The 25,842-nt window shown below is 42.2% G+C and overlaps 1 protein-coding gene across 1 annotated transcript in view; it reads left to right on the top strand.

The window, feature by feature from the left end:
* Window positions 1–25,842, top strand: part of ATP6V1E1 (ATPase H+ transporting V1 subunit E1) — a 39,463-nt gene that overhangs the window by 6,987 nt on the left and 6,634 nt on the right. Inside the window, exons 2-6 of the mRNA XM_032349256.1 lie at window positions 783–848; window positions 7,496–7,605; window positions 8,236–8,302; window positions 24,024–24,113; window positions 25,116–25,184. Of these exons, the coding sequence (XP_032205147.1) occupies window positions 783–848; window positions 7,496–7,605; window positions 8,236–8,302; window positions 24,024–24,113; window positions 25,116–25,184 (402 nt within the window). The remainder of the gene's footprint in view (window positions 1–782; window positions 849–7,495; window positions 7,606–8,235; window positions 8,303–24,023; window positions 24,114–25,115; window positions 25,185–25,842) is intronic.

Below are 25,842 nucleotides of genomic sequence, written 5' to 3'. Positions count from 1 at the left end.
AGTAATTCCAGGGAAGTGGAGGGGGTAGAAGTCAGATTGAAGTATTTTGAGAGTAGGAGGTAAGAAAGTTGAAAAGTGTGGAGCACCTGGCTGACTCAGTAGAGCATGCGACTCTTGATCTTGATCTTGGACTTGTGAGTTTGAGCTCCATGTTGTGTGTAGAGATTACTTAAAAATAAAAACTTAAGGGGCGCCTGGGTGGCTCAGTGGGTTAAGCCACTGCCTTCGGCTCAGGTCATGATCTCAGGGTCCTGGGATCGAGCCCCGTGTCGGGCTCTCTGCTCCGCGGGGAGCCTGCTTCCTCCCCTCTCTCTCTGCCTGCCTCTCTGCCTACTTGTGATCTCTCTCTCTCTCTGTCAAATAAATAAAATCTTTAAAAAAAAAAAAAAAAGAAAAAAAAAGTAATAAAAACTTAAAAATCTTAAAGTTTAAAAGGTAAATATAGATTCGTTTAATTATAGATGGAGAAGAGGAAAAGAAGATGCAGGCTGAAAGGAGTATGAGGTAAAGGAGGATATATATTCAGTCCTCCCTTCCCCATAGACTCCACATTCCTCGAGAGTAGGATAATGTTCTGTAATATTGAATATTGTGTCTGGTCCATTTGCTAGAGTGAATTCGTACTGTAAGATATTACCTTATATATCTCATTTGTCTTTGTACAGAGTGCCTGGCACATAACATGCATTCAATAAGCAATTGATTGTTAAATGAATCAGAAAAGATATATGTATTTTTTTGTTATAGTTAGAAATAAAATAACCTTTCCTTCTTCCTTCTAGATTAAGCATATGATGGCTTTTATTGAACAAGAAGCCAATGAGAAAGCAGAGGAAATTGATGCGAAGGTAAGATTCCATTTTCTAGGTTTAGGAAGTTCTCAAAATTCCACAAAGCCTTGCTTTGCTAAGCGGTAGTGGTCGACGCTACCACTTTGCTTTGCTAAGCGGTAATTAGTAAAATTGCTTAACAACACATAGCATGGGACTGCTAAGAATGTGTCGTGTCTTTAATGTTAAAAATAAGTTTTCCTGGGCAACCTTCTTCGGTCCCCTCCCTCTTTGGGAACTTTGTACTATTGCTCAATAAACTTAGAAAATAAATAAATTAAAGAAATATATAAATTTTCCTTTCTAAACATTCTGATTGCCAATAAGTGTCCTGAAATTTTATGGTAGGGAGTAGAAAGTAATGGACAGATTTTCTCATGGAATGTGGAATCCAGACATTTAGCATTTGTGACTAATTATCATAGTTGATTAGGGGAGGTTATAGTATTTTTATGTTGTTATTTTTCTTTTTAATTAATTTGTTGGGGAAAAAAAAAAAAGTTTGGAAGTGTATAAGGTATAAAATGAGAGCCCCTGTCCATTACAAAGGTGATACTTGGTCTCCTTTTTGAAATTTTATAAATATTTCCAGTTGTACTTTGTTTATACAGAGTATATCAAGTTGTTCTTTTCCCTAGGTATAATCATAATGGGCCAGAATATATTGTTTAATGCATTATTTTCATTATCTGTATTTTTTAACTCAACTTTGTTTCTTTCTCCCTTCCTTCCTTCCTTCCTCTCTCTCTTTCTTTCTTTCTTTGTTCCTTTCAACATTTCTTTATTTGAGAGAGTGAGAGCAAGTGTGAGCAAGGGGAGAGGCAGATGGGGAGGGAGAAGCAGGCTCCCTGCTAAGCAGGGAGCCGGCTGCGGGACTTGATCCCAGGGCCCTGAGATCATGACTCAGCTGAATGCAGACTGACTGAGCTACCCAGGCACCCCTTTGTTTTTTTAAGATTTCATTTATTTGACAGAGACACTGAGAGAGGGACCATAAGCAGGGGGAGTGGGAGAGGGAAAGCAGGCCTCCTGCAGAGCATAGACCCTGATGTGGGCCTCGATCCCAGGATCCTGGCATCATGACCTGAGCCGAAGGCAGACGCTTAATGACTGAGCTACCCAGGTGCCCCTAGGCGCCCCTTTATTATCTTCTTTATTCATTCTACTGTAGTTACATTTCTTATTTATCAGTACAGCCTTGTGTGTGCTTGGTATTCTAGGACTAAAATTCTGTGAAATTTTGAACTGTTTAAGTAATTTATCATTTAAGGGGGTGCCTGGCTGGCTCCGTCGGTAAAAGTATGCAACTTTTGATCTCAGGGTTGGAAGTTTGAGCCCCATGTTTGGTGTAGAGATTTCCTCTCTCCCTAACCTCCCTCTCCTTCCTTCCTTTCTTCCTCTCTTTCCTTCAATAGACAAATACTTTTTAAATTAATTAATTAATTAATTAATTTGACAGAGATCACAAGTAGGCAGAGAAGCAGGCAGAGAGAGAGGAGGAAGCAGGCTCCCTGCTGAGCAGAGAGCCCGATGCGGGGCTCAATCCCAGGACCCCGAGATCATGACCTGAGCCGAAGGCCTCGATGCGGGGCTCGATCCCAGGACTCCGAGATCATGATCTGAGCCAAAGGCAGAGGCTTTAACCCACTGAGCCACCCAGGCGCCCCAATACTTTTATTTTTAAAACAAACTAACTAAAGAACTGTGAAGCTAAATGACTGGCCTGGGTCATACAGCTGGTACTTGCAGAGATCCCTAACCCAGCACTTCCTAGTTAGGCTGATACCTGAGTTATAATCTATTAATGGCATCCAAAAGCCTTTGTAGCTTAACTTTTTTTTTTTTTTTTTAATAAAAATGAAGGCCATCAGGTGAGAGTATGGAAGCAAGAACTTCATAGTTCCCTCAATGACCTTAGAAGACAAGGAAAAGAGAGAAAAGTCATTTTTAAAAACCTACACTGAGGGGTGCGTGGGTGGCTCAGTGGGTTAAGCCCCTGCCTTTGGCTCAGGTCATGATCTCAGGGTCCTGGGGTCGAGCCCCGCATCTGGCTCTCTGCTCAGCAGGAAGCCTGCTTCCCTTCCTCTCTCTCTGCCTGCCTCTCCGCCTACTTGTGATCTCTATCAAATGAATAAATAAAATCTTTAAAAAAAAAAAACTACACTGAGGGGGCATCTGGGTGGCTAAGTGTCTGCTTTTGGCTCGGGTTGTGGTCTCAGGGTCCTGGAATCGAGCCCCACATCGGCGGGTTCCCTGCTCAGAGGGGAGCCTGCTTCTTCCTCTCCCCCTGCTTGTTGTGTGCTCACTCTCTCAAGTGAGTAAAATCTTAAAAATATTACGTAAATTAAAAAAAAACCCAAACCTGTGCTGACAAGCCACGGTTGTCTTGAAGATGGTGCCCTGGGAAGCAGGTGGAGCTGCTGGTGCCAAGTGGGACAGAACGAGGTTGGTGTCTAATGAGGTGTGGGAGTAGGGTCCTGTGTCCTGGCAGGTGCTGCAGGAGTGACATTGCTTTCAAGCTCCTCTCTTTGTGTTGTATCCAGAGGAGCCGTCAGGTACACGGTGGCCCCCCAGGAGCAGGTCAAAGGCATTCTAGAAGCTCAGACAAAGGCTGCCGGGGTTGTGGAAATGAGCGCTGTCGTCAGTACTATCTACATTTGCCCCCAAGAACTCTGAGGGTGCTGGCACGGCATGCCCCCATTCACAGTGCTCCTGAGCTCCAACATAAAGATTATTTAAAAAGAAAATCTTCAAAAAAAGTGTCATTTAAGGAAGAAAAGACTATTTTGTTTATCACTACTATATAACAGCTGGTAGAGTATTGTTTTATCTTGGGATACTTGAATGGCTTAGTCAGTTAAGCGTCTGCTTTGGGCTCAGGTCATGATCCCAGTGTCCTGGAATCGAGCCCTGCACAGGCTCCCTACCCAGGGGGGAGTCTTCTCCCTCTGTCTGCCATTCCCCCTGCTTGTGCTCTTCTCATTCTCTCTCACTCTTTTGGCCACTAAGTAAATTAAAAAAAAAAAAAAAATAGTCTTATCTAGTATAACACAATCATCTTTATTTCCCATAATAGGTATAGAAAAAGCTGTTAGGCGTTTCTTTTCATTTATTTATTTGAGAGAGAGAGCACCAAAGGGGGAGATACAGAGGGAGAGAGAGAAGCAGACTACCTGCCGAATAGAGAGCTCAATGTGGGGCTTGATTCCAGGACCCCAAGATCATGACCTGAGCCGAAGTCAGTCAGACGCTTAACTGACTGAGCCACCCAGGCACCCCAGGCATTTCTTTCAGAATGTGAAATCTCGAGTACCAGTGCCAGCCATTAAACATTCAAGTTTCTAGCTAACTTTCCAAAATCATTTCATACTACTTAAAAACCATATACATCTGATACACTGGTAAGATCACCTTTTTAAAATAAATAACCACTCTTTCCAGCAGTAGTCAGCTGTCCAGATAGACCATTCCTGTGATGGTGTTACACTGCTGGCAGAGGGCTGTCCTGTTGTCTTCCTCCAGTGGCCTTTGGTCACTCTTCTGGTGGTGCCTGCTGCTGGTGCAAGGCAGAACTGTACGGAGTGTGTGCTGAGTGTTCACTCTGACTGCTTAGTTCTAGTCTGAGAGCAGATACAGTATGCTTTTCTCTGTGCCTTCTACTTAAATGGCTTTTCCTGTCTCTTTGAGTATTTCCCTTTAATTCTACAATATTTCACACTTTGCTATCCTAAGTATATTCTCCCTCCAAAAAACTTAGGGTACCTGGTGGTTTAGCTGGCTAAGTGACTGCCTTAGGTTCAGGTCATGATCCTGGAGTTCCGGGATCGAGTCCCACATCAGGCTCTCAGCTCCATGAGTCTGCTTCTCCCTCTGACTGTCTCCCCTCTCATGCTCTCTCTCTCTCTCACTTTCTCCCTCAGATAAATAAATAAAATCTTAAAAAAAAAAATAGTTATAGGGGTGCCTGGTTGGTTCAGTCGTTAAGTGTCTGCCTTCAGCTCAGGTCATGATCCCAGGGGCCTGGGGTCAAGCCCCGCATCAAGCTCCTTGCTCTGTGGAAAGCCTGTTTCTCCCTCTCCCACTCCCCCTGCTTGTGTTTCCTCTCTAGCTGTCTCCTCTCTCTGTCAAATAAGTAAAATCTTAAAAAAAAAAAAAACCAAACTTCGCTGTAAGCTAGTTTGTCTATTAAAATGGTATTTTGTTTAATGTAAACTTCTTTGTAAAGTATATTCTAGGTTGTCAGTCAAAGTCTATGTTTAGTATATTTAATAATATTTAATAAGATTTTTATATATTTAATAATTAGAATTTTTCTTACTGAGTGCCCAAAAATGTTGGATGTTGGATGTTTAACCTTCATTTATATTTATATAAAGTAAAAGCCATCCTTACTGAATTCTGGCGGAGTATTAAGGATTTTGAACATGGTGACTAGTCAGGGGGCACTTTGGGCTAATACTCTAGGTTTTCTGGCTTTTTTCTGTAGCACATTTGGTGCCGTCATCGAGAAAACAAGAGTTGCAGAAGATGACTTTTTAACACAGTAACAGCTGGCACCGTGACAGGCATGTTGTATGTATGTGCAGGTGGTGTTCGAGGGGTCGCGTGAGGGGCTCTAGCAGGACTAATGCTTACTCGCTTCTGCACACTGTATAACTGGGAGCACACGAAAGGCTCCTTGCTCTAACAGTCACTCTGAAGATTTTGACAACTTATGAATGGAGGACACTTCAGTAGCCACCCAGATTATTTATACGTCAGCCTGAGTTATTCTTTCTTCCTACAATTAGTTTGAAAAATTGGAGATTCCAGTTTGCTGTGATAAAGCCAACTGGGGGTGCCTGGCTGGCTGGCTCAGTCAGTAGAACGTGTGACTGTTGATCTCAGGGTCATGAGTTTCTGCCTCATGTTGAACATAGAGCTACTTTAAAAAAAAAAAAAAGATTCATGGATGGTTGACCAGGACTGGCACTCCTTCCAGCCATTGAGTTAAAGCCCAAACCCTCTGGTAGCTGAGTAATGTGGTTCTCCCCTACCCTACCCTCAAAACTGGAAAACCACTTACTCTCAGTATTCAGGTCAGTATTTTTTTCTTACTCTATCACCACATTTGTTTATTTAATGCACTGAAACTGTAATGTTGCTTTGTATTCCCAGTAAAATAGAAAAAAAATTAAAAATTAAAAAATTTAGATTAACTGTTCAATAATTTATACATAAACAACTTACATTTATATAACTTAAGTTTTTAAAAGGACTGTTAGATTTATCTTACTTATTTGTCCTATGAGGAAAGAATACTGATTTATTTATATATTTTTAAAGGGAGGTAGGGTGGGAGAGGCAGAAGGAGAGACAGAATCCCAAGCCGATTGTACGCCCAGCCTAGAGCCCAACATGGGACTCAGTCTTACAACCCTGAGATCATGACCTGAGCTGAAAGTAAGAGCGAGACATTTAGCCAACCCAGGCACCCGAGGAATACTATTGTAATTCTTTTACTTCATAGGGGCGCACTAAAACTGAGATTACTTGACCATTTTTTTAAAGGCAGTAACCCAGATCTTCTAAACTCTAAATTCTGTAGTCAGATGGATTAAATTTAGAATACGTAATGATTTTTTTCTTTTTTTTTTTTTTTAAGATTTTATTTATTTGACAGGGACATGGCAAGAGAGGGAACACAAGCAGGGGGAGTGGGAGAGGGGGAAGCAGGCTCCCCACAGAGCAGGGAGCCCCATTGGGGCTCTATCCCAAGACCCTGGGATCCTAACCTGAGCAGAAGGCAGATGCTTAATGACTGAGCCACTCAGGCGTCCCTAGGATTTGTAATGATTTTTTTCACATACAGAATCTTCTATTTGAATATATCCTTTGTAACTCTGTGGGCACTATTAGCTTATTTATTTATTTATTTATTTATTTGTTTTTAAAGTAAGCTCCGCACCCAGCTTGGGGCTTAAACTCATGACCCTGAGATCAAGAGTGGTATGCTCTACCAACTAAGCCAGCCAGGCGCCCCTGGGTACTATTATCCTAGGTCAGATTTTTGGTTTTCTCGTTCATCATTTATGATGAAAATCACTGGTTACCCCTTTTGAGTAAATTAGAAATTTTGAAGACAAGTCAAATAAGCTTACTATTTTTTTTAATCTTTTCTTTAAAGATTTTATTTATTTATTTGACAGATGGAGATTTACAAGTAGGCAGAGAGGCAGGCAGAGAGAGAGGGGGAAGCAGACTCCCTGCTGAGCAGAGAGCCTGATGCGGGGGCTCGATCCCAGGACCCTGAGATCATGACCTGAGCTGAAGGCAGAGTCTTTAACCCATTGAGCCACCCAGGCGCCCCAAGCTTACTATTTTTTTTTTTAAAGGTTTTATTTATTTATTTGACAGAGAGAATCACAAGTAGGCAGGGAGTCAGGCAGAGAGAGAGGGGAAGCAGACTCCCTGCGGAGCAGAGAGCCTGATGCGGGGCTCGATACCAGGACCTTGAGATCATGACCTGAGCCGAAGGCAGAGGATTAACCCACTGAGCCACCCAGGTTCCCCAAGTTTACTATTTTTTGATACGGAACACAGTGCTGCTGGTTACCAGCTGCTTAAAATAAAACTCAAAAATCCAGTGTAATGATTGGAACAATTAACAATTGTTTCCTTGATAGGCTGAGGAAGAGTTCAACATTGAGAAAGGTCGTCTTGTGCAAACCCAAAGACTGAAGATTATGGAATACTACGAGAAGAAAGAAAAGCAGATTGAGCAGCAGAAGAAAATGTAAGTAGATCCTGGTCACAGTATTAGGTAAGGAAGCTTTAAAAAGTCAGTGGGACAAGAGGACAGAGCAGGTGCTTTGGAGTCAGGCAGGTATGGGCTCAAGTCTTTTTTTTAAAAATATATTTATTTATTTGACAGCGGGAGGGATTACAGTTAGGAAGAGAGGCAGACAGAGATAGGGGGAAAGCAGGCTCCCCGCTGGGCAGGGAACCCGATATGGGGCTCAATCCCAGGACCCTGAGATCATGACCTGAGCTGAAGGCAGAGGCTTAGCCCACTGAGCCACCCAGGTGCCCTGGGCTCAGGTCTTAATTGGACCACTTAACATCTTGTATGACCTTGAGGCAAGTTGAGTAATTTCTTTTTCTTAATTTATGAAAATGGAAAGCATCGCAGGATTATTGAAAGAAAGTTGCAATAACTGATATGAAAGTGCTTACCACTTGGTAAGCTCTCAATAAGTATTTCGAAAATAAGTTGATAGAATCTACTACATGTATTTCAGGGGGGTTCTCTAGGGTATATACAAAGAGAAGTATTTGTACATACAAAGGAAGCTGTATATTTCTTTCTCTGCAGTTTTTTTTTTCTTATGCTCTACTGATAACTATTTTTCCATACCTTTTGCAGTCAGATGTCTAATTTGATGAATCAAGCAAGGCTCAAAGTCCTCAGAGCAAGAGATGACCTTATTACAGTGAGTAATTTGCCCCATTATAAGATTATAAAATGTTTATTCACTTACTTATTACAGAGAATTCACTAGTTAGCATGAGCTAATTAAGGAGTTGAATGATTTTTAGAGAGGAAAACATTTGGTCGGCCAAATCATTATACTAGGTATGGTAATAAATACAAAGTGAAGGGCATCTGGGTGGCTCAGTCGTTTGAGCGTCCAACTCTTGATTTTGGCTCAGTCCATGGTTTTCAGGGTCATGAGATTGAGTCCTAAGTTGGGCTCTGCCCTTAGCAAGAAGTCTTGGAATTCTCTGTCTCTCCCTCTGCCCTACCACCATGCACATGAGCACGAGTGCTCTCTTGCTCTCTTTTTCTCTCTAATAAGTAATCTTTGTTCAGAAGGTTAAAAAAAAAAAAGGCTCCTGGGTGCTCAGTCATTAAGCGTCTGCCTTCGGCTCAGGTCCCGATCCCGGAGTCCTGGGATCGAGCCCCACATAGGCTCCCTGCTTGGCAGGAAGCCTGCTTCTTCCTCTCCCACTCCCCTTGCTGTGTTCCCTCTTTTGCTGTGTCTGCCTCTGTCAAATAAATAAATAAAATCTTAAAAAAAATGAAAACGGGGCGCCTGGGTGGGCTCAGTGGGTTAAAGCCCCTGCCTTCAGCTCAGGTCATGATCCCGGGGTCCTGGGATCGAGCCCCACATCGGGCTCTCTGCTCAGCAGGGAGCCTGCTTCCCTTCCTCTCTCTCTGCCTGCCTCTCTCCCTACTTGTGATCTCTGTCTGTCAAATAAATAAATAAAAATCTTAAAAAAAAAAAAACCCAAAAACAAAAAAAACAAAAAACAAAGTGAATAAGATATTGCCATGTCTTCAAGGACCCTCTGATCCAACAGAGCATAGACTCTTCTAAGTCAAACAGCAAATGGTGGGTGGACAATATAGTATTGTGAGGGTTATAGGGACTAATAAAATTAGAAAGGTAGGATGGAATTAAGATAGGGCCATGAGTGCAAGGCTAAAGAGCTTCACTTGTTTTCAGTAAAAACTATTGAAGTTTTTATTTTATAAGAATTACCATAAATAGGGTTCATGGTATGAGTATGTAGGCTGAATTTAAGAGGGAAGAGGTTAGACACAGAAGAACCATTTGGGAAGTGTTGTCTTCTAAGGAAGAAGACAGAAACCTACAGAAACATACCATTTAGTTGAGAAAGTTTGAAGGTATTCACTTTAGCCTGGCTGGCTTAGTGGATAGAACATAAAGGCATTTGAATTATATTTTAGGAACCAACCAGGATGCCTGCTGTTTTCACCATTCTTCATTGTTACAGTGGAGGCCCTAGATTCCTTTAAGATGGAGAAATAAGAATTATATGCAAATTGCAAAGGAATAAAGAATTATTTTTTGATTTTTTGCAGATACGATTTCCCACACATAAGAACCAACATCTGAAAAACAGAACTAGTAATTAGTTCAAAATGGTGACTGGTGGTATGCTTGCGTGGCTCAGTTGGTTAAATATCTGCCTTTGGCTCAGATCATGATCCCAGGATCCTGGGATTGAGCTCCACATTGGACTCCTTGCTCAGTGGGAAGCCTACTTCTCCCTTTCCCTCTGCCTGCTGCTCCCCCTGCTTGTGCGCGCGCTCTCTCTCTCTCTCTCTCTCTGTCAAATACATAAATAAAATCTTTGAAAAAAAACCCCAAAATGGTGACTGGCAACAAAGAGACTATACAGAAATTAAATTTTTCTGGATACCAATAATAACCAAATAGCATGTAAAATTAAAAATAGATCTTTTAGGGCGCCTGGGTGGCTCAGTGGGTTAAGCCGCTGCCTTCGGCTCAGGTCATGATCTCAGGGTCCTGGGATCGAGTTCCGCATCGGGTTCTCTGCTCTGCAGGGAGCCTGCTTCCTCCTCTCTCTCTCTCTGCCTGCCTCTCTGCCTACTTGTGATCTCTCTGTGTCAAATGAATAAATAAAATCTTTAAAAAAAAAAATAGATCTTTTATAATGGTTACAAAAGTGATTAAATTATTATGAATAAATATTTGTAAATAAGACCTATATGAAAAAGCTGTAAAATTAGAAGTATAAAACTAATAAATGAGAAGCATACCATTTCCTTAGAAGATTAAAGAAACACTAGTATTATAAGCTGTCAATTCTTTTTTTTTTTTTTTTTTTTTAAGATTTTATTTATTTACTTGACACAGGCAAGAGATCACAAGCAGGCAGAGAGGCAGGCAGAGACAGAAAGGAGGAAGGAAGCAGGCTCTCCATGGAGCAGAAAGTCCGACGTGGGGCTCGATCCCAGGACCTCGGGATCATGACCTGAGCCGAAGGCAGAGGCTTTAACCCACTGAGCTACCCAGGCGCCCCTAAGCTGTCAATTCTTAAGAGATGAATCTGGCGTGGCAGCAGTGAGAATGAACTTGGTATGTCAGTGTTGACACATTTTGCAGGGAGACTTTCCACACATTGACTAATGATTGACTTCTCCTCTTCCAAGTCCAGTGCTAAATACTGAATTTTGGACCTGACTAACTAGGAGAATGGTGGTTCTGTTAATAAAATGGGAAGTTAGGAGGACAGACTCCTAACTTGGACATCCTTTAAGAGGCCTACAGTTGTAAATGTCTGTCAGGATGGAGAGTAAAGGCCTGAAATTCAGGACAACAGAGATCACTGCTTATCATAATTCATAATACTTCATATTGGAATGCTTTGATCTCAGGATCCTGGAATCCAGCCCTGTTAGGTTCCTTGCTCAGTGGTGAGATTGTCTCTCTCTCTACCCACGCCCCCCCAGTTTATGCATGCAGAGTCTCTCAAATAAAAATCTTTTTTTTTTTTTTTAAAGATATTATTTATTTATTTGTCAGAGAGAGAGAGAGAGAGAGCTCACACAAGCAGGGGGAGCGGCAGGCAGAGGGAGAAGCAGACTCCCTGCTTAACAGGGAGCCCAGTACGGGACTTGATCCCAGGACCCAGAGATCATGACCTGAGCAGAAGGCAGACGCTCAACCAACTGAGCCATCCAGGCGTCCTATAAATAAAAATCTTCAAAAAAAGAAAGTTAAAAATATAAATTCTGGGCGCCTGGGTGGCTCAGTGGGTTAAGCCGCTGCCTTCGGCTCAGGTCATGATCTCAGGGTCCTGGGATCGAGTCCCGCATCGGGCTCTCTGCCTGCCTCTCTGCCTACTTGTGATCTCTGTCAAATAAATAAAATCTTTAAAAAAAATATATATATATATATAAATTCTAGCAATGTGGGAAAATAAGAAATCTGTTGCTAAGTTATCTTCCCACGTCGGAATGAGTAGTTCATCCTTTATAAAATACAAAAGGAGGACTGGACAGCTTTTTGTGGAAATGTTGACTACAAAATATCTCAGGACTGTTACCTAGGTCTTCCTAAAATGTTGAGTTTCAGTAATCAGTGGTTGATTTCCTTCCACGGGATTCAGATTTCTTTAGCAACCTGATTGATTGACATAGTTTATAAGTTGCGCTTAGAATAATAACCACCTTTCTGGTAGAAGAACTTGGGCTTAAGAGTGTTTCAGCTTTGGGGTGCCTGGGTGGCTCAGTCAGTTAAGCATCTGACTCTTAACTTCAGGTCAGGTCATGATCTCAGGATCATGAAATTAAGCCCTGTGTGGGGCTCTGCACTGGGCATGGAACCTGCTTGGGATTCTCTCTTCCTTTTCCTTTGCCCCTTCCCCCTCCCTCTCGGGGAGGGGCGCGGTAATCTTTCAGCTTTGCCATGTTAGTTTGAGTAAATTATTGTTTCTGACCCTCAGTTTCCTCTTTAGTATGTATTCATTATGATACTTGGTTCAGAGGGCTGGGTTTTTTGTTTCTTTTTTTTATAGTGTTATAATTATTTAAAAATCAAATTTATTTTTGGGCTTCATGCTGGGCATGGAGCCTACTTAAAAAAAAAATTATTTTTACACAAGTATTATACGCACAGTTTTAAGAATCAGATCCTTAAAGGTTTATGCCAACAAATGTCAGTTTCTTGGCCTAATTGAAACACAGCTCTTATGAGGATTGAATGCGAGAACGCATTTAATTCCTCTAGCTTAACACTGGCATATGGTGTTTATTTAAGAAGTGTTACTTCCTTTCCCCACCTCATCTCCTCCAGGTGGTAACCCTTCTTTTAATAGGTCTCGATAGTTGAAATACTCTCCTGGCCTCTTGGTGCCTTTGCTCAGAAAGTCCCTGGACCATAAGTTGCTACTGCATTTTTGATAAATGCCCAGAGTCAAAAATGACAACTGTGACAACTACTGGGTAGATGTTTGTACAATTCAAGAGTTTAGAGACCTATAACTTAAACATCTCAGCATTTCTCAAGATAAACCCCACCGGTTACAGTACATATTGTTTAATGTTATCATTTGACCAGTTAATAGGTTTTGCATTTGCTTTATCTATTTTTATGCTGCCTTTTTTTTTTTTTAAAGATTTTATTTATTTATTTGACAGAGAGAGATCACAAGTAGTCAGAGAGAGAGAGGAGGAAGCAGGCTCCCTGCTGAGCAGAGAGCCTGATATGGGACTCGATCCCAGGACCCTGAGATCATGACCCGAGCTGAAGGCAGCGGCTTAACCTACTGAGCCACCCAGGCGCCCCTATGCTGCCTTTTTTGAAGATTAGTGATTATTAAAAGTGGAAAAGATCTTGAGAAATGTCATCTCTAATGTACTATAGAAATGCTTTTGATATTACATTCTCTAATGGTATACTTGTCTCAGATGGCAAAAGGTTTTGTTTTTTTAAAGATTTTCTTTATTTGAGAGAGTGAGAGAGAGCATGAGAGGGGAGAAGGTCAGAGGGAGAAGCAGACTCCCCATGGAGCTGGGAGGAGGATGTGGGACTTGATCCCGGTCTGGGTGGGACTCAGACTTATAACCCTGAGATCGAGTTGCATGCTCTACCAGCTGAGCCATTCAGGTGCCCTTGACCTGATTTTTTCACCTACATAGTTATATTTCATTTTATTATATTTTACTATTATTATTTTAAAAGATTTTATTTAAGAAAGCATGCATGCACAAGCAGAGGGGAGGGGCAGAGAGAGAAGCAGGCTCCCTGTGGAGCAGGGAGCCCAAGCAGGAATCCCAATGTGGGACTCGATCCCAAGCCCCTGGGATCATGACCTGTGCAGATGCTTAACCAACTGACTCATCCAGGCGCCCCTATATTTTATATTTTTCTAACTTTTTTTAAAGTAAGATTTATGCCCAATGTGGAACTTGAACTTTAGACACCAAGATTAAGAGTCACATACTCATACTGGCTGAGCCTGTCAGGCGCCCTATTTTATTATAGCTCTTAAAAAATTTAATTTAGGGGTGCCTTGGTGGCTCAGTGGGTTAAAGCCTCTGCCTTCGGCTCAGGTCATGATCTCGGGGTCCTGGGATCGAGTCCCACATCGGGCTCTCTGCTCAACGGGAAGCCTGCTTCCCCCCCCTCTCTCTCTCTGCCTGCCTCTCCATTTACTTGTGATCTCTCTCTGTCAAATAAATAAATAAAATCTTTAAAAAAAAATTTAATTTAAAATTTTTATTGGGGTGATCTGTGTGGCTAGTCAGTTAAGCATCTGCCTTCAGTTCAGGTCATAATCCCGGGATCTGGGATCTAGCCCTGCATGGGGCTCCCTGCTTAGCAGGGAGTTTGCTTCTCCCTCTCCTTTGCCCATCCCCCAGCTTGTGCACACCCACACATGCACTCTCTCTCAAATAAATAAATAAAATCTTTTAAAAAAAAAACACAGGGCGCCTGGGTGGCTCAGTGGGTTAAGCCGCTGCCTTCGGCTCAGGTCATGATCTCAGGGTCCTGGGATCGAGTCCCGCATCGGGCTCTCTGCTCAGCAGGGAGCCTGCTTCCCTTCCTCTCTCTCTCTGCCTGCCTCTCTGTCTACTTGTGATTTCTCTCTGTCAAATAAATAAATAAAATCTTTAAAAAAAAAATCACAAATTTTTGTTAAATGTACTCTTGTAAGCTGCTTTATGTCCCTTTTAAAAAAAAAAAATTTTTTATTTGACAGAGATCACAAGTAGGCAGAAAGGCAGACAGAGAGAGAGGATGGGAAGTAGGCGCCCCGCTGAGCAGAGAGCCCGATGCGGGGCTCGATCCCAGGACCCTGGGATCATGACCTGAGCTGAAGGCAGAGGCTTTAACCCACTGAGCCACCCAGGCACCCCTGCTTTATATCCTTTTAAAAATCCTTTTTTTGGGATTCCTGGGTGGCTCAGTGGGTTAAGCATCTGCCTTCAGCTCAGGTCATGATCCCAGGGCCCTGGGATAGAGTCCCACATCGGGCTCCCTGCTTAAGAGGGAGCCTGCTTTTCCCTCTGCCTGAAGCTCTCCCTGCTTATGGGCATGCACACTCTCTCTCTCTCTTTGAAAAATAAATAAAAATCTTTTTAAAATATATAAAAAATAAAAAATTTTTTTTTTTAAGATACTTGACAGATCACAAGTAGGCAGAGAGGCAGGCAGAGAGAGACAGGAGGAGGAGGCAGGCTCCCTGCTGAGCAGAGAGCCCGATGCGGGGCTCGATCCCAGGACCCTGAGATCATGACCTGAGCTGAAGGCAGAGGCTTTAACCACTGAGCCACCCAGGCGCCCCTAAAATTTTTTTATTTTATAAAAATTTTACTTTTCAAAGATTTTATTTATATAATTTTGCAAGGGAGATAGAGGGAGGGAGAAAACACAAGAGCAGGGATGGGGGAGGAAGGCAGAGGGAGAAGCAGACTCCCTACAGACCAGGGAGCCACGTAAGGAGCTTGATCGAAGGACCCTGGGATCATGACCGAGCTGAAGGCAGATGCTTAACTGGCTGAGCCACTCAGGTGCCCTAAATCCTTTTAAATATAAAGAACTACAAGTTTGGCTTTTATTTTTTTATTTTTTTATTTTTTTAATTTTTAAAATATTTTATTTATTTATTTGACAGACAGAGATCACAAGTAGGCAGAGAGGCAGGCAGAGAGAGAGAGAGAGAGAGAGTGAGAGAGAGAGAGAGAGAGAGAGAGGAGGAAGCAGGCTCCCTGCCGAACAGAGAGCCTGATGCGGGGCTCAATCCCAGAACCCTGGGACCATGACCCGAGCCGAAGGCAGAGGCTTTAACCCACTGAGCCACCCAGGCGCCCCTACAAGTTTGGCTTTTAGAAGGAAATTTTAGGTGTCATGAATAGGAAACTTAATATCTAAAATTTAGATCAGTTATTTACTTAATGGCAAGCATGATTCTAATTACTAGAGATACAATAAAATGGAGTCCTTGCCTTTGTGAAACTTAATATCCTAGTAGGCTAAGTATGAGTTCTGGTTAAAAAAACAAAAATTTGGGTGTTTATTTTGTTTTTTTTTTTCTACTTCTCTGTATTTTCTACTTTTCAGTACTCGTTCTTCCTAACTTTTTTCACCCTCTAGATAGAATATTCACATGATTATTTTATACTTGAATAACCTCTTATCATACACAGTGATTTTCAAATTTTGAGCGAGAGGATATAGAGAAAAAGCACAGTTGTATGGAATGAACACATTTTGTAATTGGAAACGATCCAACTTCAAATCATTTTTCAAAATATAGTTATAATACCAGGGGGTACCAGGATGGCTCAGTCAGCTAAGTGTCTCACTCTTCATTTCAGCTCAGGTCATGATCTCGGGATTGTGAGGTTGAGCCCCATGTTGGGCTCCCTCTCCTTCTCTCCCTCCCCACCCCCCTCCCCCTCTCAAAAAAAAAACCCCAAACCCAAAACACAGTTATCCACTGTTTTCTTTAAGAGATGAGCTAGGGGAAGAGGTTTACATTTTATAACTTTGAAACACAAAGCAGCAGTTTCAGGTCATATGCATATATTCCCCAAATTTTGTAGACCCTTCAGTAGCCAGAGAGTTTGTCTGCCTATTTCTGAAATTGTCACAAAATTCTGTTTCAGTACTAGCATCATCTTTTAGTTTTCACTGTTCTGTTTTCATTTTATAATTTTATAATTTATAATTTTACAATTTTATAATTTAGCTGGGTTGCCTTCATAAGTTTTTGCACTTCAAATACACTTACACTTGGCTTATATCCTGCTGGGCTCCATAGTGGTTAACTGGATGGAGATAAGAGGATGTATCTGTGCTATAGCTTCTTTTTTTTTTTTTTTTTAAAGTTTTTTTTTTTTAATTTGACAGCACAAGTAGGTAGAGAGGCAGGCAGAGAGAGAAGGAAGCAGGCTCCCTGCTGAGCAGAGAGCCCAATGAGGGGCTCGAGCCCAGGACCCTGGAATCATGACCTGAGCTGAAGGCAGAGGCTTTAACACAATGAGCCACCCAGGTGCCCCTGTGCTATAGCTTCTTGAGCGTGAACTTAAAAAAAAGAATATGGAACTTACCCTTTGGCCGGCTCTGTAATTGTAATGAGCATAAAAATTACCTGGAAGACCTTGTTAAAATGGGGATTCCCAACCCTGTTTCCAGAGAATTTTACGTTCCAGTCAGGAATCAGCTTATATACGCAACTCAGAGTAACTTTGATTTAGTGGTCTGAGAGCCACACTAAGAAATACTGCTTTAGGCTTAGATTTGTGTTAACAGAAGATGAACTGGTGACATCAGGCTTTTGCTCAGCAGGGAGCCTCTACCTGCTGTTCCCCCGCTTGTGCTCGCTCTCTCTCACACACAAATAGATGAATAATCTTTAAAAAAATTTATTTTTAAGTAATCTCTACATCCAGTCTGGCATTCAAATGCATAACCTTGAGATCAGGAGTCACACGCTCCACCCGCTGAGCCAGTCAAATGCCCCAGAAAGGTTGGAACTTCTTACATGGACAGCACACAGGTCACAGGTAGAGCTGTGGGTATGGCTGAGATCACCAAGGTTGTGGATTTCACATTACAGGGCCAAGTAAACAAACTGAGAAGCATGTATGTCTCTATGTGTACACACACATACATAGGTATTTCTTTTAAATTAAGTATGCTTAATTTAAATTTAATTTAATTAAATTAAATTTAAATTAAGTAAGCCTGGGGCTTGAACTCCCAACCCCACGATCAAGAGTTGCATGCTCAAAAAAAAAAAAAAAAAAAAGAGTTGCATGCTCTACCAGTGAAGCCAGCCAGGTGTTCCGAGAATGCAGTATATTTAATAGACAGGAAACAAGAAATTGCTAAGGAAACATGAGGGAAAAGTAGTCATGTCAGAGGAGAAGCAGTAGCTAAGGAAACAGAAAACTTAAAATGATAATCTAAAATAGCATCTAAAGCTTCTAAGAATCAACATAGGAAGAGCAAAGAGATTCGGCAATTGGGGTGTCATTTCTGACTTTGCCAGAGCACTTTCATTGGATTAATGAAGGCAGATACCCAGATTTTAAGGGCCTGAAAGATGAGAAATGTGGTGTGAGGAACCGAAGGCAGGGTGCGTGGCCTCTTAAGCAGTGGAGCCATTGGCATTCTGATCTCTTTCTGGAACGCATGTGAGGTCCCAAGTCTTCTGGAGCATGCAGCTTGAGTTCAGTGTACAGCTGAGCTTTTATTTTTTATTTTATTTTATTTTAAAGATCTTATTTATTTATTTGACAGAGATCACAAGTAGGCAGAGAGGCAGGCAGAGAGAGAGGGGGGGAAGCAGGCTCCCTGCCGAGCAGAGAGCGCGACATGGGGCTCGATCCCAGGACCCTGAGATCATGACCCGAGCCGAAGGCAGAGGCCTAACCCACTGAGCCACCCAGGTGCCCCGAGCTTTTATTTTTTTAATTTATAATGAGAATTGTGTGAAAATAAACATTGTGTGATCTCAGCATCATCAAGATGCTTATTTCCTTAGGCCTTTGCCAAGTTTAACTCCTTGCCATCAAGTACTTTACAGCGGAACAGATACAGTAAGAGGTCCGGAGGGGTGAGGAAGCAGACTGACACAGCAGACAGGGTTATGTATACATCAGGGCCACACACATACTTTAAAGGGTTTTGCTATTTTAAACCATTTTATTTCTAGTTTTATCCACAGAGTAGGAAATTATGTTAGGGAAGTTGTCAAGCAGTTGGATAGAAAGGGATATTGACAAACGATAGAAGGAAGGGGAAAAAAGAAAACCAGGGTAAAAATGAAATTGGCCGGCTATTTTACTACCAAATTTAGTTCCTTTTTTCTGCTATTCATCTTTTTGCCTTGCCTTCCCTGATGTTTTCTAGGTTTAAGAGCACAAGCTTTGGAATCCCTGTGAAATTTGAATTTCTGTTTCCTGGTATGAGCTGTTTGGGGGGCAGATTTTTTTTTAGCCCCTTCTAACCTTCTGTTTCCTATAAAATGGAAAAAACATAACCTGAAGCTTATACAGAATTAGATAATCTAGGTAAAGTGACTAGTATAATGCCTAACACAGAACAGATCTTTATTAACACTTCCCAAACTTCACAATTTATTTAAAAGTTACTAGAAGAAATAATATACTAACATTTAAATTCTGATTCATCGATCCTGAAGTAGAGTTCTGATGTTGTGGCTAAAGAGAGATGAAATATTTGTCTTCGAGGGAGGCCAGCTGACTCTTCAAATTAGGCAGGACTACGGAGACAGGGTTTTGATGTTGACATCTTTTTTTTGTTTTTGTTTTTGTTTTTTAGTTTTATTTAATGCATTTCTGCTTTATTTATTTATTTATTTATTTATTTATTTTTAAAGATTTTATTTATTTATTTGACAGAGAGATTACAAGTAGGCAGAGAGAGAGAGGAGGAAGCAGGCTCCCTGCCGAGCAGAGAGCCCGATGCGGGACTTGATCCCAGGACCCTGAGATCATGACCTGAGCCGAAGGCAGCGGCTTAACCCACTGAGCCACCCAGGCGCCCCAAGTTTTATTTATTTTTTTGACAGAGAGAGACACAGTGAGAGAGGGAACACAAGCAGGGCGAGTGGGAGAGGGACAAGCAGGGAGTTGATCCCAGTTGATCCCAGGACTCTGGGATCATGACCTGAGCGGAAGGCAGACACTTAATGACTGAGCCACCCGGGTGCTCGATGTGGACATCTTAATCAGGTTTCGGTTTACTACTTTCCAGGACCAGAATCCTAATATTTTCAGAATCCTTAGAGGCAGTTAGGTTGAGGTGGGCAGATAGGCCCTTCCAAAACCTGATACTGATAGGTGAGCTGACCCGAGAACTGCAGTAATACACGCATCTCTCCCTGGGAACGCAGCATGGGGAGCTGGATGGTAATCAGAGAGGTCGAACTTAGAATCTAAGATATTAGTGGTTTGTGACATTGTTGATTGTAATTTACCTTTTTTGCCTATGATGACTTACTAAGGGGATGGGAATACTTAAGGGACAGTACAATTTGTATCAGTTTTCAGCCTTCTTAGCTGGAGTTTGGTATATTTCGACTTCCCTACATCCTTGATTGGAGTTGTAGGTGGTGGTAAAACTCCTCCTTTACCAGTTTCCAGATTTTGACAATGGGTTACTTTTACAGATGGCTAGTAATGCTCTTTACAAGTTGACTTTCTTTAGTTTCATTCTTTTAGAGCAGACCAGCCCCCGTAGTCCATTCCTCTTTGCTTAACCATTGTTTTGATTAGTCCATTCCGCCGCCACCAAGAGAAAAATGCTGAGGGATTCCTTGGTGGGGAGGGGCTGAGATTTCTTTCAGCTAAATGTCTCATGCAGTATATGCTTTAATTCTTTGTGCCCATAAACTTCCCAGATTATAAAGCCTTAAATGACTTCTTAACCAGGCTGTTAGGATTTAATTAATAACACTTCTAAGGGTTAGGTTGTTCTGATAGACACCTAAAATCAGAGGTTGATTTTTGAGCATCTTTTTTTTTTTTAAGATTTATTTTTAGAGACAGTGTGTGTGTGTGCAAGTGGGGGATTGGCAGAGGGTGAGGGAGAGAGAATTTGCAGCAGACTTCTGCTGAGTGGGGAGCCCAAGGGCTCAATTCCACGACCCTGGGCTCTCCACCCCAGCTGAAGTCAAGAGTTGGGTGCTGAATCAGCTGAACCACCCAAGCAACCCTAATTGGCTTTTAATTGTTTGCTGTGTCCATACAGAAATTTAATTTTTTTTATTCTTTATTTTTTATTTTTTTAAGATTTTATCTATTTATTTGACAGAGATCACAAGTAGGCAGAGAGGCAGGCAGAGAGAGAGAGAGAGAGAGAGAGGGAAGCAGGCTCCCTGCGGAGCAGAGAGCCCGATGCGGGGCTCGATCCCAGGACCCTGAGATCATGACCCGAGCCGAAGGCAGCAGCCCAACCCACTGAGCCACCCAGGCGCCCCTATTCTTTATTTTTTTAAAGATGTTTTTATTTGAGAGAGAAAGCATGAGTGAGGAGGGGATAGAGGGAGAAACAGACTCCCCGCTGAGCAGGGAGCCAGATTCAGGACTCCATCCTAGGACTCTGGGATCATGACCTGAACTGAAGACGCTTAACCAGTTGAGCCACCCAGGCGCCCCCATAAATTTTCTCCTTTCCTTCCATTCTTCTCTCCTTCCTTCCTCCCTTCCTCTCTCTCTCCTTTTCTTTTCTTTTTTCTTTTCTTAACCCACTCTTTCTTTCTTTCAGATTTTATTAATTTATTTAACAGAGAGAGATACAGCGAGAGTGGGGGAATGGGAGAGGGAGAAGCAGGCTCCCCACTGAGCAGGGAGCTCCGTACGGGGCTTGATCCCAGGACCTGAACTGAAGGCAGTCGCTTAACAACTGAGCCACCCAGGCACCCCCAGAAATTTTATTTCTAAAAATGCTCTGTTGGGGCCCCAGTGTGGCTCAGTCTTTTAAGCGTCGGACTCTTGGTTTCAGGTCAGGTCATGATCTCACAGTCCTGAGATCTAGCCCCACCTTGGGCTCCATGTGCAGCATGGAACCTGTTTGAGATTCTCTCTCCCCCCTCCCTCTTCTCTACCCACCCCCTTGCTCACACTCTGTCTAAATAAATAAATAAATCTCTCACGGCATCATGTTCTTTTCTTTTTCTTTTTTTTTTTTTTTAAAGATTTTATTTATTTATTTGACAGACAGAGATCACAAGTAGGCAGAAAGGCAGGCAGAGAGAGAGAGGAGGAAGCAGGCTCCCTGCTGAGCAGAGAGCCTGATGCGGGGCTCGATCTCAGGACCCTGGAATCATGACCTGAGCCGAAGGCAGAGGCTTTAACCCACTGAGTCACCCAGGTGCCCCACCCTACAGTTTCTTTAGCAGATTCCTTTTTTAGGGGTTATCATAGGAATGCCTCTGTCAGGGCGCCTGGGTGGCTCAGTGGGTTAAGCCGCTGCCTACGGCTCAGGTCATGATCTCAGGGTCCTGGGATCGAGTCCCGCATTGGGCTCTCTGCTCGGCAGGGAGCCTGTTTCCCTTCCTCTCTGCCTGCCTCTCTGCCTGCTTGTGGTCTGTCAAATAAATAAATACTTAAAAAAAAAAATAAATCTTGGTCTAATTGCACTTAGTAGACATCAAATGAAATAAATGTTTGCTTGCCATTAGATGCGTGAGTGAGAGTCCGGATGCCTTCACCTCTGCACAAATTGTGAAGTGAGAGCTCACTTCAGGTGTCTTGCAGGGCAGTGGGTTTCAGAGGGGCTGGGGATCAAGGGTAATTCTCAGAACCAAGTAAAGGGCTTTTCAGCATAGAAAACTACTTACTCCTCGCACCTTCTCTCCCCAAACTCTGACCTCTAGGTGAGCATGTGTCCCTCTTTCCTCTTTAAAGTATCAAGAAACAGCTTTCAGAGATCATAATAAGTAGAATAGACCATGTAGAATAATTTGAGGCATTTTCTTCACCTTTTTAAAGACTTGACTTCTCTTTTCACGGGTAAGCCAATAAGTGCTTATTACTTAATGTGTAATTTCCACTGTGTTCTCTCAATCATAAGTGATTTGTTTCCTGTAATCCCTTTAAATTTTTATTTTAGTTTTATTTTCTTTTAAAGATTTTATTTATTTGACAGACAGAGGTCACAAGTAGGCAGAGAGGCCGGCAGAAAGAGAGAGGGAAACAGGCTCCCTGCTGAGTGGAGAGCCTGATGTGGGGCTCGATCCCAGGACCCTGGATCATGACCTGAGCCGAAGGCAGAGGCTTTAACCCACTGAGCCACCCAGGAGCCCCTAGTTATTTTTATTATAGAAGGTCAATGTTTATTTATTTATTTTTTAAAGATTTTATTTATTTATTTGACAGAGAGAGATCACAAGTAGGCACAGAGGCAGGCAGAGAGAGAGAGGGAAGCAGGCTCCCTGCTGAGCAGAAAGCCCGATGAGGGACTCGATTCCAGGACCCTGAGATCATGACCTGAGCCGAAGGCAGCGGATTAACTCACTGAGCCACCTAGGCGCCCGGTCAATGTTTATTATAGAAAAATTGGAAACTACAAACTAGCATAAAGAAAATTGAAATCAGGGGCACCAGGGTGGCTCAGTCAGTTAAGCATCTGCCTTCCTCTCTCTCTACCTGCCTCTCTGCCTACTTGTGATCTCTGTCTGTCAAATAAATTAAAAAAAAAAGAAAGTTGAAATCATTGATGGGTGGGGGGATGGGGTAAATAGGTTAAGGAGTGCGCTTGTGATGAGCACTGATGTATGGAAGCGTTGAGTTACCACATTGTGTGCCCAAAACTAATATATGTTAACTAACTGGAATTTAAAGAAAAATTTTAGGGGTACTTGGGTAGCTCAGTCAGTTAAGCATCTGATTCTTGTTTTCAGCTCAGGTCATGACTCAGGGATGTGGGCTTGAGCCCCATGTCAAGTTCACGCTCAGCAAGGAGGCTACAGATCCGTCTCCCTCTTCTACTCCCCCTGCTCTCTCTCTCGAATAGTAAATAAATAGAATCTTTTTAAAAAAACTTAAAAGAGGGGCACCTGGGTGGCTCAGTGGGTTGAAGCCTCTGCCTTCGGCTCAGGTCATGATCCCGGTGTCCTGGGATCGAGCCCCACATCGGGCTCTCTGCTCTGTGGGGGGCCTGCTTCCTCCTCTCTTTGCCTGCCTCCCTGCCTGCTTGTGATCTCTCTCTCTCTCTCTCTGTCAAATAAATAAATAAATAAATAAAACTTAAAAGGAAAATTGAAATCATTGATAATCTCGCCTTGTATCTAGAACATACAACCAGGTACCAAGTGCTGCTGGATTTTTTTTACATACTTTGCTCTCTATCCAGATACTGTTTTTTTCCTAATAAAAAAATGGAATCAACTTGCACAAGTCTTTGTTTTTAAATATTTTATCTATTTGAAAGAGAAATAATGAGTGAGGGGAGGGGCAGAGGAGCATGGAGCTAGACGTGGGGCTTGATCCCAGGACACAGATTGATGTGAGCTAAGGCAGACGCTTAACCAGCTGAGCCATCCAGGTGTCTCTGCACAATAGTCTTAATATTAATAGCTTGCTTATTAATTAATTAATTAAATCTGTATCATGTAGCTTTTTCCATGTTAGTCAGTTTTGTAGTTTTCTGAACTGATTGATAATCTGGGCTACTCTCGTTGAGCATGAACTTCCTGGGAGCTGGCTTCCTGCTTCCTTGTAAGAGGGTATAGTGAGTAACACAGCATCTGGTTTTTCATTTATCTTGGAATGTGTGTTGAATGAAAACAGTAATATAATGTGAAGCAAATGGGCATGGGCCAGGACCATCCTCACGGTGAGTTCTGAGCTGACTTCCCTGACTACCTGTGGATAACTTTTTTCTTTTCTACTCTTTGTAGGACCTACTAAATGAAGCAAAACAGAGACTCAGCAAAGTGGTAAAAGATACAACCAGGTACCAAGTGCTGCTGGATGGACTGGTCCTCCAGGTAATTTATAGGTTCGACCTACCACTAGTAGCCAGAGTTCTTACAAAATTGACAAGATGTATTAGAAACCAGCTCTGGTTTTTTGTTATTGTTGTTGTTTTGTTTTGTTTTCCTATTTTTGTCATCTTAGCTTTCTTTCTTGCTCTCTTCTCATGCATGAGGGGACAGTAATACTGGTTGGATCAGATTTTTCCAACTTTCCTGCCCTTTTATATAGTCTTATAAGTCCTTTAGAACTCAGTGGTCAAATTTCCTTGCAACCTCCAGCTTTAAACTTCCCTGATTTGGGGTGCCTACGAGGTTAAGTCATTAAGCATTTGCCTTTATCAAGCAGTGTGCATCAGGCTCTCTGCTCAGAGGGAAGCCTGCTTCTCCCTCTCCTACTCTGCCTGCTTGATTTCCCTCTCTCACTGTATCTCTCTCTGTCAAATAAATAAATAAAATCTTAAAAAAAAATAAAAAAAAAAAAACTTCCCTAATTTGAGGGGTGCCTGAGTGACTCAGTTGGTTAAGTGTCCAACTTTTGATTTTTGGCTCAGGTCATGATCTCAGGGTAGTGAGATCGAGGCCCACATCAGTTTCTGCACTGGGCATGGAACCTACTTAAGATTCTGTGTCTCACTGTGTTCCTCTTTAAGAACAAAACCTCCCTCATTTGATTTCACCTTTAAAATACTTGCTTTAGATTTGGGGTTCAGACCAAAGACGATATACATTTTAAATGTTTGCAGCTTGCTTGTGAATTCTTATTTTACTTAAGTTAATTACAATAACATTTGGCTTCCACCTAGTTGATGTGAGAGAAGATTCCCATATCAATTTTGTTATTTTGTAGCATTGGGTGTGTTTATCTGGTTTGTGATATTGAAATCTTCTTTCCATGTTCTCATACTGAATATTCTGTCTATTTACAAACTACATGAAAGAATTATAAAAATATTTTATTTTGCTTCGGATTTTATAAATTGCATTTCTTGACCGTTGCATCTGATTGTCTTACAGGGTTTGTACCAATTGTTGGAGCCCCGAATGATTGTTCGTTGCAGGAAGCAGGATTTCCCTCTGGTAAAGGTAAAGAGCTTAAAGAAGAAGCCCATTTTTTTAAAAAAATCAAAATGTTAGGGATGAAATGCATGCTTTAATATAGGATAGCTCAGCCACAGAAATTAGAGGTATCTTAACACATTATAGATAGTAACTTAAGTGTACCTAAGCCCTGATTTCTTTTCGTAAAGAAGATCAAGTTGCCCCTTCTGAGTTAGTACCCTCCGCCTTTCTGGGAGCTTTGTAACACCATAATCTTCTGAATACTGAAGACAGCACACAGTATTGGAGCAAAGTTAGGCCATGCCATTTGAAAGTGACAGACTGCTCCCAGAGTATGTATTCCTATAGTTGGGAGAAGAGTAGGGATACAAGACAAAAGGGCTGCAGCCGTGAAAACACAGCTGCAGTCCCAGAGGCAAATGCCGAGGTGGTCCTTCATGTCCTGGCTAAGGGAGAAGCTGCCCCCCTTCTGGGGAACAGCCGTTGGCTCCCTGGAGAGTCCAGACAGGCTGTAAAATTAGACAGGTGCTCTAGAATGAAAGACCCAGGAATCTGAATGAACTCCCTGGCTCTGATTCTGTGTCATCCAGTCGCTCTTCAGGTTAAAATTCTTCCTTGCAGGGTGCCTGACTGGCTCAGTCAGGAGAGCATGCGACTCTTAATCGTGGGGTTGTGAGTTTGA

Source organism: Mustela erminea, chromosome 6, assembly GCF_009829155.1.
Source record: "Mustela erminea isolate mMusErm1 chromosome 6, mMusErm1.Pri, whole genome shotgun sequence".
Taxonomy (NCBI): domain Eukaryota; kingdom Metazoa; phylum Chordata; class Mammalia; order Carnivora; family Mustelidae; genus Mustela; species Mustela erminea.
This window is presented reverse-complemented; position numbering and strand designations above follow the sequence as displayed.